The following is a 16,321-nucleotide window of genomic DNA, read 5'->3' on the forward strand; positions in this document are numbered from 1 at the left end:
AAACAAATACACTATATTAACATATATATGTAATCTAGAAAAGTTATATTGATGAACCTATTTTCAGGGAAGGAAAGGAGATGCACAGGCAGAGAACAGACTTGTGGACACAGTAGGGGAGGAAGAGAATGGGACGGATGGAGAACGTGGCATCAATATACATATACTATCGGGTGTAAGATGGACAGCTAGTGAGGAGTCGCTGTGTAGCATAGGGAGCTTAGTCTGAAGCTTTGTGATGACTTGGAGGGAGGGAAGGCGGGAGGGGAGGAGAGGAAATGGAGGGAATGTATGTATAATTATGGCTGATTTGCCTTACTGTATGGCAGAAACCAACAAAAAAATTTTTTTAAATCTAAATAAAAACAGCATGGAAGTTTCTCCAAAACCTCTTTACCTTCTGGCTAAGTCAGAAGGAGAAAGATAAATAGCATCTCATATGGGGAACCTTGAAAGTTGGCAAACAAAAACAAGCTCATAAGTACAGAGAACTACTAGGTGGGGTGGGGTGTGAAGAAATGTGTTAAGGGGATCAAAAGATATAAAGAAAAAAAAAGCTAGTGTATTATTGGGAAAGGTGTACATCAAAGCTGTATACTGTCACTCTGTTTATTTAACATATATGCAGAGTACATCATGCGAAATTCTGGGCTGGATGAAGCTCAAGCTGGAATCAAGATTGCCAGAAGAGATATTAATAACCTCAGATATACAGATGACATCACCCTTATGGCAGAAAGCAAAGAGGAACTAAAGAGTCTTTGATAAAGGTGAAAGAGAAGAGTGAAAAAGCTGGCTTAGAACTAAGTTCATGGCATCTAGTCCCATCATTTCAAGGCAAATAAACGCGGAAAAAAATACAAACAGTGACAGACTTTATTTTCTTGGGCTTTAAAATCACTGTGTATGGTAACCGCAGCCATGAAATTAAAAGATGATTGCTCCTTGGAAAAAAAGCTACGACAAACCTAGACAGTGTATTACAAAGCAGAGACGTCACTTTGCCGACAAAGGTCCGTATGGTTTTCCAGTAGTCAGGTACAGAGTTGGCCATGAAGAAGGCTGAGTGCCGCAGAACTGATGCTTTTGAACTATGGTGCTGAAGAAGACTCTTGAGAGTCTTGGACAGCAAAAGAGATCAAGCCAGTCATCCTAAAGAAAATTAAACCAGAATATTCACTGGAAGGATGGATGTTAAAGCTCAAGCTCCAATACTTTGGCCACCTGATGCAAAGAGCCGACTCATTGGAGAAGACCCTGATGCTGGGAAAGACTGAGGGCAGGAGAAGAAGGGAATGACAGAGGATGAGATGGTTGGATGGCATCACCAACTCAATGGGTGTGAGTTTGAACAAACTCAGGGAGATAAGGAAGCCTGGCATGCTGCCGTTCATGGGGTCGCAAAGAGTCATATACAACTGAGCAACTGGACAACAGCAACACTTTAAATGAAAAAGAAACTGCTTATATTTTTGAAAAGGGGAAATTTTAAAAAATGAATTCTTCCTTTAAGCATTTAATAATTTGAAAAATAATATGGGAAAACATTAAAAAAAAAAAAAAACCACTAGTCTTGGTTAGGATTACAAAGCTTAAAGAGAGATTGATACTAAAATCAGTAGTATCAAATTTCAGAAAGTAAGCTTCTATTATTCTGCAATGATTTGAATGTTCAGGAAGACTCTTGAGAGTCCCCTGGACTGCAAGGATATCCAACCAGTCCATCCTAAAGCAGATTAGTCTTGGGTGTTCACTGGAAGGACTGATGTTGAAGCTGAAACTCCAATACTTTGGCCACCTCATGCGAAGAGCTGACTCATTGGAAAAGACCCTGATGCTGGGAAAGATTGAGGGCAGGAGAAGGGGATGACAGAGGATGAGATGGTTGGATGGCATCACCAACTCAATGGACATAGGTTTGGGTAGACTCCCGCAGTTGGTGACTGACAGGGAAGCCTGGAGTGCTGTGGGTCATGGGGTCACAAAGAGTCGAACACGGCTGAGAGACTGAACTGAACTGATGTCACTAATGTTCAAATTTTACAAAATATAATTCTATTAAAAATGTACTTCACATATCAGAAACACTATCTAAATCTTAGGGAATGGACAAAAGATATTCTTGGGCATTCGTTCATGCAGAGCTAGACTCATGACTTTAACTGACTTTCTATGGACTAATCAATAGGTACTAACCTCGGTAGGGACAAGGGGTAAATTTTAGATTTTGTTCAAGAGAAATGCAAATAATGTATGATCGGTGGATTTTTAAAAATTTTATTTATGCTAAAATAATTTTATTTATGTGTGCAAGATCTAAAATGAAAATGTGTCTCTGTGTGCTTAGTACAAATTCATGTGGATACTATATGTTATACACATACTATTTCAATAGTATAAATTTCTGTTCAGTAGGGTAACAGAATCTCAAAGTTTATAATTTATGGATTAGGACATTAGCTAATATTGTGTCTACTTTGGCAATCTTATCTGTCTATAAAAATCCTAAATTCCTCAAGTGCTCTTTGAATCACACCTCACAAATTACTAATAACTTCATTAGTTAATGAGTTGCATGATGTGTTTCACTTATGGTTATTTTATGGTTACATGGGTGTCATGACTTTAGCCTTATGAAAATCACTCTTTAGCATATGCTTTATCTTATCTATTCAGGGATGTGGTGGGGATCATATCCTAATTTTTAAGATCCTCTGGAGGAGAAAATGGCAACCCACTACAGTATTCCTGCCAGGAGAATCCCATGAACAGAGGAGCCTGGAGGGCTACAGTCCATGGGTTGCAAAGAGGCAGGCATGACTGAGCAACTGCGTACGCACAGGCAATGTTAATTATCCTCAAATATTCATCTCCATGAATATCTCAGTATGTATGGATATAACTAAAATCTTAACAAAAAGGGTTATTGGTTATATTTAAAGTAGTTATCACTTTAATAAGCAGAAATTTAAACTTTAGACCCATCTCCAGGGAAATCTGATACCTGGTAACAAGTCCAGAGTGAACCGGAGTAAAATGGGAGAACCGCAAGATGGAGGGAAAAATACTACCTAAGGTTTTCAAACTTCTGCCAAGTCCTTTCAAAGGAAATAAAAACATAACATTTTAAAAATAGTGATGTCCTACATAAATAATATTTTTTCCTTTATTTTACATGTTAGAGAGAGGTTGCTGCTGCTGCTGCTGCTAAATCACTTCAGTCATGTCCGACTCAGTGCGACCCCATAGAAGGCAGCCCACCAGGCTCCCCCGTCCCTGGGATTCTCCAGGCAAGAACACTGGAGTGGGTTGCCATTTCCTTCTCCAATGCATGAAAGTGAAAAGTGAAAGTGAAGTCACTCAGTCATGTCCGACTCTTAGCGACCCCATGGACTGCAGCCCACCAGGCTCCTCCGTCCATGGGATTTTCCAGGCAAGAGTACTGGAGTGGGGTGCCATTGCCTTCTCCGTAGAGAGAGGTTAAGATAAGACAAATTAAACAACTAAACCACAATATTTTACTAACTAGTACATACCATTGTTCAACAAGTTTGAGGAAAAAGGTATTCACCATATGGTTTTTAATCAAACATTTATGAAGGTTTTCTGGAATCTAATTTACAGAAAGACCCAAAATTTATTTCTCCTTTACTCCCACTCTTCCATCTATAGCTAAAATACTTATCCTTCCCTAATAAAATATTCTCAAAGAATCTAACACTGAACCTTTCACTCTGTAGGCACTCAGATGCTTTTAAACTTTTATTCATGCTAACAATGTGTGTGCAAGATCTAAAATGAAAGTGTGTCTCTGAGTGCTTAATACAGATTCATGTGTATGTTATCTGTTATACTATTTCAATGTGTGTATTTGGTTGTATCTGTTGGCTGGGGAATATTTTTCTCACTAAAGAAAATAATTTTCTGCAAAAACCAGAAAGAAGTCAGAAGTGATGGTACCAGAGGTATTCTTGACAGAATCATGAAGGAAGTCTGGTCCTGGAGCCCAACACTGGTAAGGCCTCAAAAAGAGAAAAGGATCAGATGCAGTAATAGAAGAAATAAGACAAGAAAACAACTTAGAATGGTGGTTAACATTACTGGTGGTTAACATTACTGCTCTTACTGGTTAACATTACCAGTAAAAAGAAAAAAAATTTTTTTGACCTTCATGAATGACAATAAAGAATGAGAAAATAAGATCCTTTTGATTATTAGTTTCACAATTTAAGATCAATGCCAGCACTACTTCAATTTTACCTTGTCATTAGACAGACTATATAGCTACTATCAACTACCCAGCAAAAGGTACCAAAGTACCAGGTACAATGCTACTGAAGGTCAGAAAGCACTGGAATACCTGAGTTGCTAAAAAGGAAAACGAACAGGTAGGTACCTATTTCAGAGACAGGAAGGATATACAAAGAAATATTTAGATGACCAATGAGATGTCCTGAGATGAGGAATATTCAATGGCTGATGAAAAACACTAGGAAATTGAACAAGAGGAAGGCCATCCAGAGGGAAAAAAAAATAGAAAGCATAATAGGCAGGAAAATATGAAATCATGGGAACAGGCTGTCATTAAAATGACAACTGGATATTTATTTGATGAACATTGTGGACAGCTGGTAATAAATCTTTGTGATGAATAATCCAATAAGGTAAAACATAAACTTTTGCTTGTAGGAATACCAGTACTTCTAACAGTTATTCTTTTAAAAGTATTTAGAATATATACAAAAATATAAGCTCAATTATGACAATTCAAATGATCCAAAATAACATCAAGGAAAGTAACTGTTAATCAAACAAACATCTATAATGATATGTAGTTCTAAGTATCATTTAATGACTGGTTTTGAATTGCCTCTTAAAGCAGATTATGTTCGGTGGTATATTACCCACCATTTGAAATTACTCTCATCTCATTAGGACATTAGGCTTTTAAATAAGTGTCTAGTGCTTAGTTACTTATCCAGCTAGAAAAATAGCTGGATCTCTTCAATATCTGAAAGAAATATACTGATACAATAAGCTGCAAAACCACAGTTTTAAAACTAAGTTAAAACTAAACTATCTATGATATCAGTCCAAGGCAGATAGGAATTCTCTGTCTTCCATTTTATCCTCCAAGATGCAAGGTATTTAGCCATAGGCATACCATTTCTGAGCAGATGCCTCACTTAAGCAGGATGTGACAAGTTCCTCACGAAAGGGATCTTTGATCCTACTTGGTGTTCACAGTGTTAGCTTCTGCACTACTGGCCTCCGTCCACTTTGCAGGCCATCAGAATAACATTTCCGGCATGGCCCTGGCAAAAAAGGTAGACTTCCTTGCCTGAATGAAATCCTCGCTCACCATGGCTACATGCATTCAGCTTTTACTATCTTTCCTCAGTACACTTTTGACTCTCCCCCATGGGATGCAGTTTTCCATCTAGCAATTAGGCTAACACCTTTCCTAACATAATCCAACAGCCAGGGCTGCCTTCGCTTACAGTGCTGGCAAACAGTTTCTAGTAAGTCTACATCACAGTCAAATCAACCCATGACAAAAGTTTGCCAGATAACACTGAAAAACAAAACATCTGTCTTCTGCTTAGGATATGTAGAAAGATGGAAAGAGCATTGCTCCAATTCTAACAAGAACAACAAAGTAATGCAAATTAATCTGGAAAATGAAATTTTTTAAATACATCATAGAGTTAAGTCCACAGGAAAACCAGTAAAGACCATCCTTCAAGGACAAATGGAGCTGGAACACTTGCTTATCTGGGGAAAATACCAGGTATGATACAAGTCAGATTAAGAATTCAGCCAAATTTTCCAGTGAATTGCTAAAGGCCGAATGTGGTTTGTATAAAGGTACTGAACCTGTTGGAAACAAAGACACAAGAAGAATTCAAACGCGCCTGCAGATTCTTCTCCACAGACCTCTCAGAGACCATGAGAAAGACTGTGGGGAGGTAGGTAAGGAATTACAAAAAAGACTGGGGGAAGGGAACAGCAACCACCAAGGGAAAGGCAGGAAGCTGAAGCACAGCCCAGATTCCTCAACTCTGTCATTCCTAGGGGACAAGAACTTTCAGGTGCTGAGGGAAGCCAGTGAGACAGGATGACCTTTGCTGTTTTGTTTTTTAATCACTCAATTGTGTCAGATTCTCTGCAACCCCATAGACCATAGCCCGCCAAGGCTCCTCTGTCCATGGGATTTCCCAGGCAAGAATACCGGAGTAGGTTGCCATTTCTTTCTTCAGGGGACCTTTCCAATCCAGGGGTCAAACCCACCTCTCCTTCTTGGCAGGTAGATTCTTTAGCACTGAGCCACCTGGGAAGCCCTTAGAACACAAATAAAACCCACTGCAGCTGGAAGAAGGGGAAAGAAAGGCCTTCTATCCTAGTGGCTGCTAAGTCACATCAGTCGTGTCCGACTCTGTGCAACCCCATAGACAGCAGCCCACCAGGCTCCCCCGTCCCTGGGATTCTCCAGGCAAGAACACTGGAGTGGGTTGCCATTTCCATCTCCAATGCATGAAAGTGAAAAGTGAAAGTGAAGTCGCTCAGTCGTGTCCAACCCTAAGCGACCCCATGGACTGCAGCCTACTAGGCTCCTCCATCCCTGGGATTTTCCAGGCAAGAGTACTGGGGTGGAGTGCCATTGCCTTCTCCTATCCTAGTGGAGGCAGGGATATATTATGAACCCAGACTGCTAGTCTTCCTAAAGCTGGGAAAGCGGGTCCTAGACCCTCTAGACCCTGGGTCCCAAAGCGTTCCTAAGACCGAAGCTGAATCAGAACAAGAAAAAAATGAACCACTGACAAACGCTGAGTAACAAGTAACGGCAGTCTATTGCTGAGGGACGTGTAAAGAGAAACCTTTTCTGAGACACAGGCACAAAGGAAAGATCTACAGCTGAGGGTGAAACAAACACCAACCCTAGAGGAGTCTGAAGCCTGTCATCCCCTGAGGAAAAGAAGAGCAACAGCCGAAGCCAAAGCCAGTTCAAGTCCTGTCTAGACTAAATCAAGCCCTCCCCTGTCCCAACAAGAGCCCAGCAAAAACAAGAGTGGCTCACGTGCAAGTACAAATATGGTTTATCTCAATATTTACTGTCCTAAACAAGATGTCCAACATGCAACACACAAAAAGCAAGACTGGAAAAACAAACTGCCAAGAACAAAAACCAAATGATCTAACTAGAGGAAGAGAGACCCAGATATTGCAACTATTAGGTAAGGAACTAAGATAACTATTATTTATGCTTAAAGTTCTCATGGAAGATCTGCAAGACAACAGGCAAAACAGACAGGGATTACAGCAAAGAGACAGAGACCATCAGAAAGAATCCAGAAGAAATACTACAAACCAAAAAACATGATAAAAGAGATAAAGTCCATTTACCAATGGCTCATCAACAGACTCAACACAGCTAAGGAAGCAGGCAGTGAACTTGAAAACAGATCAACAGAAAATATCCAAACTGAAACACAAAAAGAAAAAAATAAAATAGAACACCAACCTAGAATGGTGAGAAATTTTCATATCGTCTAACATACATGCAATAGGAGTTCTAGAAAGAGTAGAAAATAAAATGAGGCAAAGGAAATATTTGAAAAGAAAATGTCTTAAATTTTCCAAAACTAATGGCAGAAGTCAAACCAGAGACCCAAAAAGTGCAGCAAACAACTAACAGAATTAACACCAAATAAAACATTACAAAATAAAACTGCTGAAAATTAAAAATGAAGCAAAAAATTTAAAGGTGGCTAAGGAGATTAAAAACAAAAAAGGTATATAACCTATAGAAGACCAAAGATACAGTAACAGCAGAGTTCTCAGAAACCAAGGAAATGAGAAGGCAATGATACAGACATGCTATATAGCAGGTGTGATATAGTTAACATGCTAAAAGAAAAAAAAAATCAAATAGTGAAAAAAAACTATACCAACTGAAAATAATTTTCAGACCTGAAACAGAAATAAACATTTTTTTTTAGGCAAACAAAATCTAAGAAACTTCAAAGCCAACAGACCTGTGATGCTAATATGTTTAAAGGAAGTTCTTTAGGCAGAAGGACTACACCAGCCAAAAAGCTGAAATGAGTAATACTGGAAATATCACAACTGAAGACATATGAAATTAATTTTTTATTTTAATTGTTATAAAGATATTATAGCAAAAATAGTAGCAGTATATTGTGTGCTTACAGTCTAGTGAAAGCAAAATGTATGAAAGCAATGGAGGAAAGTGTTAGAGAGATACTGTACTAAGGGATTACCAGTGTTAAATGCTATATTATTTGAAGATAAGACTCCATGAATTAAAGATGTATATGATAAACCCAGGGCAACCACTGGAAAAAATAAAGAGAGATAAATTACCAGCCAAGTCTATGCCCCAACCAGTGACGCTGAAGAAGCTGAAGTTAAACGGTTCTATGAAGACCTACAAGACCTTTTAGAACTAACACCCAAAAAAGATGTCCTTTTCATTATAGAGCACTGGAATGCAAAAGTAGGAAGTCAAAAAACACCTGGAGTAACAGGCAAATTTGGCCTTGGAATACGGAATGAAGTAGGGCAAAGGCTAATAGAATTTTGCCAAGAGAACCCACTGGTCATAGCAAACACCCTCTTCCAACAACAAAACAGAAGACTCTACACATCTGGACATCACCAGATGGTCAACACCAAAATCAGACTGATTATATTTTTTGCAGCCAAAGATGGAGAGGCTCTACACAGCCAGCAAAAACAAGACCGGAAGCTGACTGTGGCTCAGATCATGAGTTCCTTATTGCCAAATTCAGACTTAAATTGAAGAAAGTAGGGAAAACCACTAGACCATTCAGGTATGACCTAAATCAAATCCCTTATGATTATACAGTGGAAGTGAGAAATTGATTTAAGGGACTAGATCTGATAGACAGAGTGCCTGATGAACTATGGACTGAGGTTCGTGACACTGTACAGGAGACAGGGATCAAGACCATCCTCATGGAAAAGAAATGCAAAAAAGCAAAATGGCTGTCTGGGGAGACTTTACAAATAGCTGTGAAAAGAAGAGAAGCGAAAAGCAAAGGAGAAAAGGAATGATATAAGCATCTGAATGCAGAGTTCCAAAGAATAGTAAGAAGAGATAAACAAGCTTCCTCAGAGATCAATGCAAAGAAATAGAGGAAAACAACAGAATGGGAAAGACTAGAGATCCCTTCAAGAAAATTACAGATACCAAGGGAACATTTCATGCAAAGATGGGCTCGATAAAGGATAGAAATGGTATGGACCTAACAGAAGCAGAAGACATTAAGAAGAAGTGGCAAGAATACACAGAAGAACTGTACATAAAAGATCTTCAGGACCAAGATAATCATGATGGTATGATCACTGACCTAGAGCCAGACATCCTGGAATGTGAAGTCAAGTGGGCCTTAGAAAGCATCACTACAAACAAAGCTAGTGGAGGTGATGGAATTCCAGTTGAGCTATTCCAAATCCTGAAAGATGATGCTGTGAAAGTGCTACACTCATTATGCCAGCAAATTTGGAAAACTCAGCAGTGGCCTCAGGACTGGAAAAGGTCAGTTTTCATTCCAATCCCAAAGAAAGGCAATGCCAAAGAATGCTCAAACTACCGCACAATTGCACTCATCTCACATGCTAGTAAAGTAATGCTCAAAATTCTCCAAGCCAGGCTTCAGCAATACGTGAACCGTGAACTTCCAGATGTTCAAGTCGGTTTTAGAAAAGGCAGAGGAACCAGAGATCAAATTGCCAACATCCGCTGGATCATCGAAAAAGCAAGAGTTCCAGAAAAATATCTATTTCTGCTTTATTGACTATGCCAAAGCCTTTGACTGTATGGATCATTTGAACCAGAACTTGGTTCAGATAAAGAAAGTAATGGGATCCTAGGAGATAACACTATCCTTATGGCAGAAAGTGAAGAGGAACTAAAAAGCCTCTTGATGAAAGTGAAAGAGAAGAGTAAAAAAGTTGGCTTAAAGCTCAACATTCAGAAAACAAAGATCATGGCATCTGGTTCCATCACTTCATGGGAAACAGATGGGGAAACAGTGGAAACAGAGTCAGACTTTTATTTTTTGGGCTCCAAAATCACTGCAGATGGTAACTGCAGCCATGAAATCAAAAGATGCTTACTCCTCGGAAGAAAAGTTATGACCAACATAGATAGCATATTAAAAAGCAGAGACATTACTTTGCCAACAAAGGTCCGTCTAGTCAAGGCTATGGTTTTCCCAGTAGTCACGTATGGATGCGAGAGTTGGACTGTGAAGAAGGCTGAGCGCTGAAGAATTGATGCTTTTGAACTGTGGTGTTGGAGAAGACTCTTGAGAGTCCTTTGGACTGCAAGGAGATCCAACCAGTCCATTCTAAAGGAGATCAGCCCTGGGTGTTCTTTGGAAGGAATGATGCTGAAGCTGAAACTCCAGTACCTTGGTCACCTCATGCGAAGAGTTGACTCATTGGAAAAGACTCTGATGCTGGGAGGGATTGGGGGCAGGAGGAGAAGGGGACAACACAGGATGAGATGGCTGGATGGCATCACCGACTCGATGGACATGAGTTTGGGTGAACTCCAGGAGATGGTTATGGACAGGGAGACCTGGCGTGCTGCGATTCATGGGGTCGCAGAGTCGGACACGACTGAGCGACTGAATTGAACTGAACTGAACTGAATGAAGATAAAATGTAATTATAAAAATAATCCAAAAGAAGGCATAAAAACTACATAAAATCCAGCAAGATAGAAGATTTTAATCCAAACATATTAAGAATTAATTAAATATAAATGGTCTTACAAACCACTAAAAAGACAGAGACTGTCAGATTGGATATGAAAACAAGACCCAACTATACTAAGTCTATTAAAAAAAAAAACAACAACCACTGTAAATGTAAATGAAAAGAAGCTGGGATAGCTTCAGTAGTAACGGTAGTATCAGACAATGTGTACCTCAGAACCAGATGTATCATCATGGATAAAAAAAAGGACATGTAATAATGAAATCTTAACTAGTCACCTCAGTAAGAACTTCAAAATACAAAAAGCAAAAACCAATAGAAATGACAGGACAAATAAACACACAATTATATTTGGAGAGTGTAATATTCCTCTTTTATTAATTGGTAGAATAAGCAGACAGAACACTACAAAGCCCATGAACAACACCATGAACAATCTTGACGGTTGCAAATCACACCACCCACAGAGGCAGAATACACATGCACAGGACATGGAGAATACAGGCGCGTGAGGAAATCAGCAAAGAGAGCAGCTACTGGCTCCAAAACCAAATCTTAACAAATGTAAAATAAGTGAAGTCATTAAATATATGTCAGACAATAATTCACAAGTATTAACTCAAAACAGATCACAGATCTAAATATAAAACTTAAAATTATACAACATCTAAAACAAAACATAAAATCTTTGTGACCTTGGCTAAGGCAAAGATCTCTCAGCTATGATATCAAAAACCTGATTCATAAAAGGAAAAATTTTAAATCCAGATTTCATCAGAATTAAAAATCTTCTCTAAAAATGCTGTTGAGAATGAAAAGGCAAACAACAAACTGAGATGCAATTTTTGCATACAGCATATCTGACAAAGGACTTCTATCCAAAACACATACATAATGCTCAAAAGCCTTAATTACTTTTTAAAAAATGAGTAGAGTTGAACAGACATCATGAAAGAAAGTATATGGATGGCTAACGAGTACTTGAAAATATACTCACATCATTAACCATTAGAGAAATGCAAAGTAAAACAATACTGATAAACATCTAGACACATACTAGAGTAACTATAATTTAGAAACAAAATCTGATAATACTAAGTGCTGCTAAGATGCAACTGGAACTTCACACAATTTATGGGAATGCAAGATGATACAGCCACCTTGAAACTGCTGGTTTGGAAGTTTCTTAGAAAGTAAATAAACATACACTTACCATATGATCCAACATCCCACTCCTAGATATTTTAGCTCTTAAAAAAATTTCACACAAGACCTATACACAATATTTACAGTGACTATTTGTAATCACCAAAACCTGAACACAATCCCAAATGTCCTTCAATCAGGGAATGAATAAACAGACTGTGGTGCATCTACACAGTGGATTACTACCTACCAATAAGAAAGGAACCACCAATACACCCAACAACACAGATGAATCCCAAATGCAAGTATGTATGTGAAAGAAGTAAATTTAAAATGCTACAGACTTTGTCATTTTCCTTATATGGGATTCTGAAAAAGGCAAAAAACACAGAACATAAAACAGATGGGTGGCTGTCAGGGACTAAAGATGGAAGGAGGAGTTGACTAAAGAACATGATAGAATTTTTGGAGTTGACGTAATATTCCCTGGATTTCTTGACTGTGGTGATTACAGACCAGTTTGCGTTTATCAGAACTCTCAGAACTGTACACTAAAATGGATGAATCTCATACTTAACTTTAAAGTGCAGGAAAAATGTTACACATTTTTAAGATATTTCAGGCTACCTCATTTAAAAAAAAATTTAACTAGACTTTATTAAATCTTAGACACCTTGGAGACTTCCTCCATACCAAAAATACATTGATTTTATTGAAAATAAAAATGAGTATTGTAGTATGGCAAAGTCCACAATGTGTCTTCATTGCCTGACTCTTGGAAACATTGCAAGGCTCCAGATTTTACAGGGCTGGGTTAGGCTTTGGCACCCTTCAGTGCTTCCACACTTTAGCTAACGTAAAGGTTAACATCTATGGACTCTCCAACTAGGAAGCTGGATTAATAGGCTGTGGAGGGAAAATGTGACAGAATTGTTCAAATTTGCATTCTACCTTAAGACTTCTTTCTGACCCACAGTAATAATACGTAAGCCTTCCCTCAGTGTCCACAGGGGACTGGTTCTAGGACACTCCACTGACACCAAAATCCACGGTGCTCAAGTCCCTTTCACAAAATGGCAAAGTACAATGAATGGCCCTCTCTATCTGTGCACGTTAAACCTGAAAATACGGAGGGTCGACGTGTACTTATTAAAAAACTCCACTTGTAAACAGACCTGTGCAGTTCAAACCCATGCTGTCCATGGGTCAACTGAAGTTTCACACAAGCAAAGTAAGAGGGAGAGCGTACTGTAAACAGGGAAGGATGAAGAACTTCTTATATATCAAAACCAAACCAGATACTAAGAAATAATTATGACATCATACCAAACAGGCTCTGACTTCAATTTCTAAATGTCTAGGATTTCCTGCTGCTTCTGCTAAGTCACGTCAGTCGTGTCCAACTCTGTGCGACCCCATAGACGGCAGCCCACCAGGCTCCTCTGTCCCTGGGATTCTCCAGGCAAGAACACTGGAGTGGGTTGCCATTTCTTTCTCCAAGGCATGAAAGTGAAAAGTGAAAGTGAAGTCACTCAGTCGTGTCCGACTCAGTGACCCCATAGACGGCAGCCCACCAGGCTCCCCTGTCCCTGGGATTCTCCAGGCAAGAACACTGGAGTGGGTTGCCATTTCCTTCTCCAAGGCATGAAAGTCCGCCTCTTAGTGACCCCATGGACTGCAGCCTACCAGGCTCCTCCGCCCATGGGATTTTCCAGGCAAGAGTACTGGAGAGGGGTGCCATTGCCTTCTCCCTAGGATTTCCTAGTATTAGCTAAATGTCTTCTTGGTGATGTTATATATATATATATTTGCCATGTTGCACAGCCTATGGGATCTCAGTTCCCCAACCAGAGATCAAGGAGCACAAAGTCTTAACCACTGAAACAACAAGAAAGTCCCCCAAAAACGTTTTTAATGGAAAGGTTCTACTTATTCAAAAGAATTCACAAAGATTAATAAAAATGAAAACAAGAAAGCATTCGTGGCCTTGACAAAGAATAATTCATTCAACAAGAATGCTGACTAAATATTAATCATTACTTAGGCTGAGCGCTGTGTAAGCACTGCACAGTATCCAATGCTGAACAAACAAAATAATACCAGCAAAACGCTGTTTTTAAAGACATAGCACACTTCTGCTTTTTCATAGAGTATATTTACCTCAAAGCCAAGTCTATCCTTTTCTTTCCAAAAACAAAAATGTGTTACTTTCTTATCCCAGAATTCATCTGGCTTCACTACACAAACCAGGGACACTTCAGCTGGAACAACATTCTATAAAATACAAAAAAAGAAAAAATTATACATGTAAAGTTAGTAATTTACTGAAGTTGTAAATTATTAGGTATTCATGATTGAGCAGAGTAAGTAAGAGACCTCTGGAAAATAATTAAAGAGATAACATACAAGAAATGTTGCAAACCGCAAAACATACATGGCAATAAATAAATATTTGAAAGAATCTGATTCAGAAAACAATGTTTAAAGACAGCACATGTGAATTATTTTTGTGTTTTACTGAATCTCTAATAGGAATATATTTAAACTGCAAGATAATTTTTAGTTGAGAAATTATTAAATTTGGCTTTTCTATGCTATGAAAAAAATTTTTTCTAACACAATCATCTTAGAGAATTTCTTCCAATAATGTAAATCAATTTTCTAACAAATAAGCTTCTTATACCATTATACAAAGAAGCCAAGATTCTACATGATTATTAACTTGAAGAAGAGGACAAAGCTAAACCTCCACAAATACAATTTCACATTTGCTAGATACAGTTATTCACATCATCACCTAAAGAATGGAAATTAACATTTACTGAGCTAATATATATTCCATATATATCTTATCAGCAAGTCCCATAGAGTCTATTTTTAAAATATATCTTAATTAAACTTACCCATTTCTACCACCTACATTGCTAATATCCCCAAACAAATCAGCTTTTTGAAACCCTCTTAGCAGGCCTCCCACTTTTGCATTTTTTCATACTCAGAATAAAATTCAAACCCCTTAGCAAAGCCAAGAAGCCCGCCCAGCTCAAGGCCCCATGACCTCAGACCTCATCACACACCTCTCCCCTCTTAGCTCACTGCTCTACCACAGCCACGCTGACCTTCTTGCCGCTCCTGGAATGTGACAAATCTGTTCCCAGCTCAAGACTACGCCCTGATGTTTCCTCTGCCTGGAATGCTCTTTGCCCTATACCTAGAAGCACTTTCTCAGTTTATTTAGGATTCTACTCAAATAGTCCCTCCTCTTTAGAGACTTTCTCTGACCATCCTATATAAAGCAGCAACATTTGACTCAGTCTCCTTTCACCAATTTATTTTTCTAAATAGCATTTATCAGTATATGATGTTACATTACTTAGTAATTTGCCTAATGGCTTATAGTCTGACTCCTCAGACAGAACATAGGCTTCCCAAGGTCAGGTACCTCATCTATCATGGCACTCCTGTATCTCCAGGGCCTATGACAGTGCCTGGCATACAGAAGATACTCCATGAGTCTCTGTTGAATAAATGAATTCACATTAACAAGTGGATCTCATCCTTCCAATGTTACAGAAGCATAAACTAAGCTTGAGAGAACTAAAGGAACTTGTCTAAAGGAACAGAGTTTGAAGGAATAGTACTAGAACAAAAACCAGGTCGGTCTGACTCTCAAGTTTTACCATAACATTCCAAACATTCTAGACCAGGGGTCAGTAAATTCTTTCTCTAGGTCCAGATAAAAAATATTTTAGGTTTTTAAGCCTATACAGTCTCTGTTGCAACTATTTTTATTCTGTCCACATAGTGTGAAAGATGCCATAAACAATACGTAAACAAAACTCTGTTTACAAGCTCTAGGGGTCAACCACTGTTCTAGACCATAACACTACTGAATAATAATAATGCTATATGATAATAAGTATTATTAGTATTGATCAGGGGAAAACAGAAAACCTTTCAATTTAAATATCTCACTGGACATGCCACAAATCTAGTGCCCCCTGCAATGACTGGGTTATGAATAAAGTTAAAAAAAACCCTCAGTGCTATCAAAACTTGTATCAGAGGGGGTGGGAAATTTAGAGTAAAATGAGGTTTATTTATATAATGACTATGGAAATCAAACATTCAAAATCACTGAGTATTAAAGCTGTTAGGAACAAAAGAAAACAAGCCAGTCATGTCAGAGAATATTGTACAGGCAGAGCTCTGGGCTCCCAAACAGCTGGTTCCAGCAACTTCTGAAATAAAAGCAACATAACTTTGTATGCAGAAACTATTTGACGAGGAGTAAACAACAAGCCATCGCAATTTCTGAAAAGGTAACTATTAACAAAATCCAAAAGTTGTTAAAACACCTATCAGAATAGAAATCACAAGAGGGGATTAAATCATCCATTGATTG

The 16,321-nt window shown here is 38.5% G+C and overlaps 1 protein-coding gene across 18 annotated transcripts in view; it reads right to left on the reverse strand.

The window, feature by feature from the left end:
• Positions 1–16,321, reverse strand: part of SESTD1 (SEC14 and spectrin domain containing 1) — a 155,066-nt gene that overhangs the window by 64,004 nt on the left and 74,741 nt on the right. For all 18 annotated transcript variants that reach the window (XM_086360981.1, XM_086361007.1, XM_086360997.1 and 15 more), the window contains one exon: positions 14,077–14,190. In XM_086360981.1, coding sequence (XP_086217107.1) covers positions 14,077–14,190 — 114 coding nt within the window. The remainder of the gene's footprint in view (positions 1–14,076; positions 14,191–16,321) is intronic.

This window comes from Bos grunniens, chromosome 2 (assembly GCF_055505025.1).
Source record: "Bos grunniens cultivar Pamir isolate PY7600 chromosome 2, Bosgru_T2T1.0, whole genome shotgun sequence".
NCBI classification, from domain to species: Eukaryota; Metazoa; Chordata; class Mammalia; order Artiodactyla; family Bovidae; genus Bos; species Bos grunniens.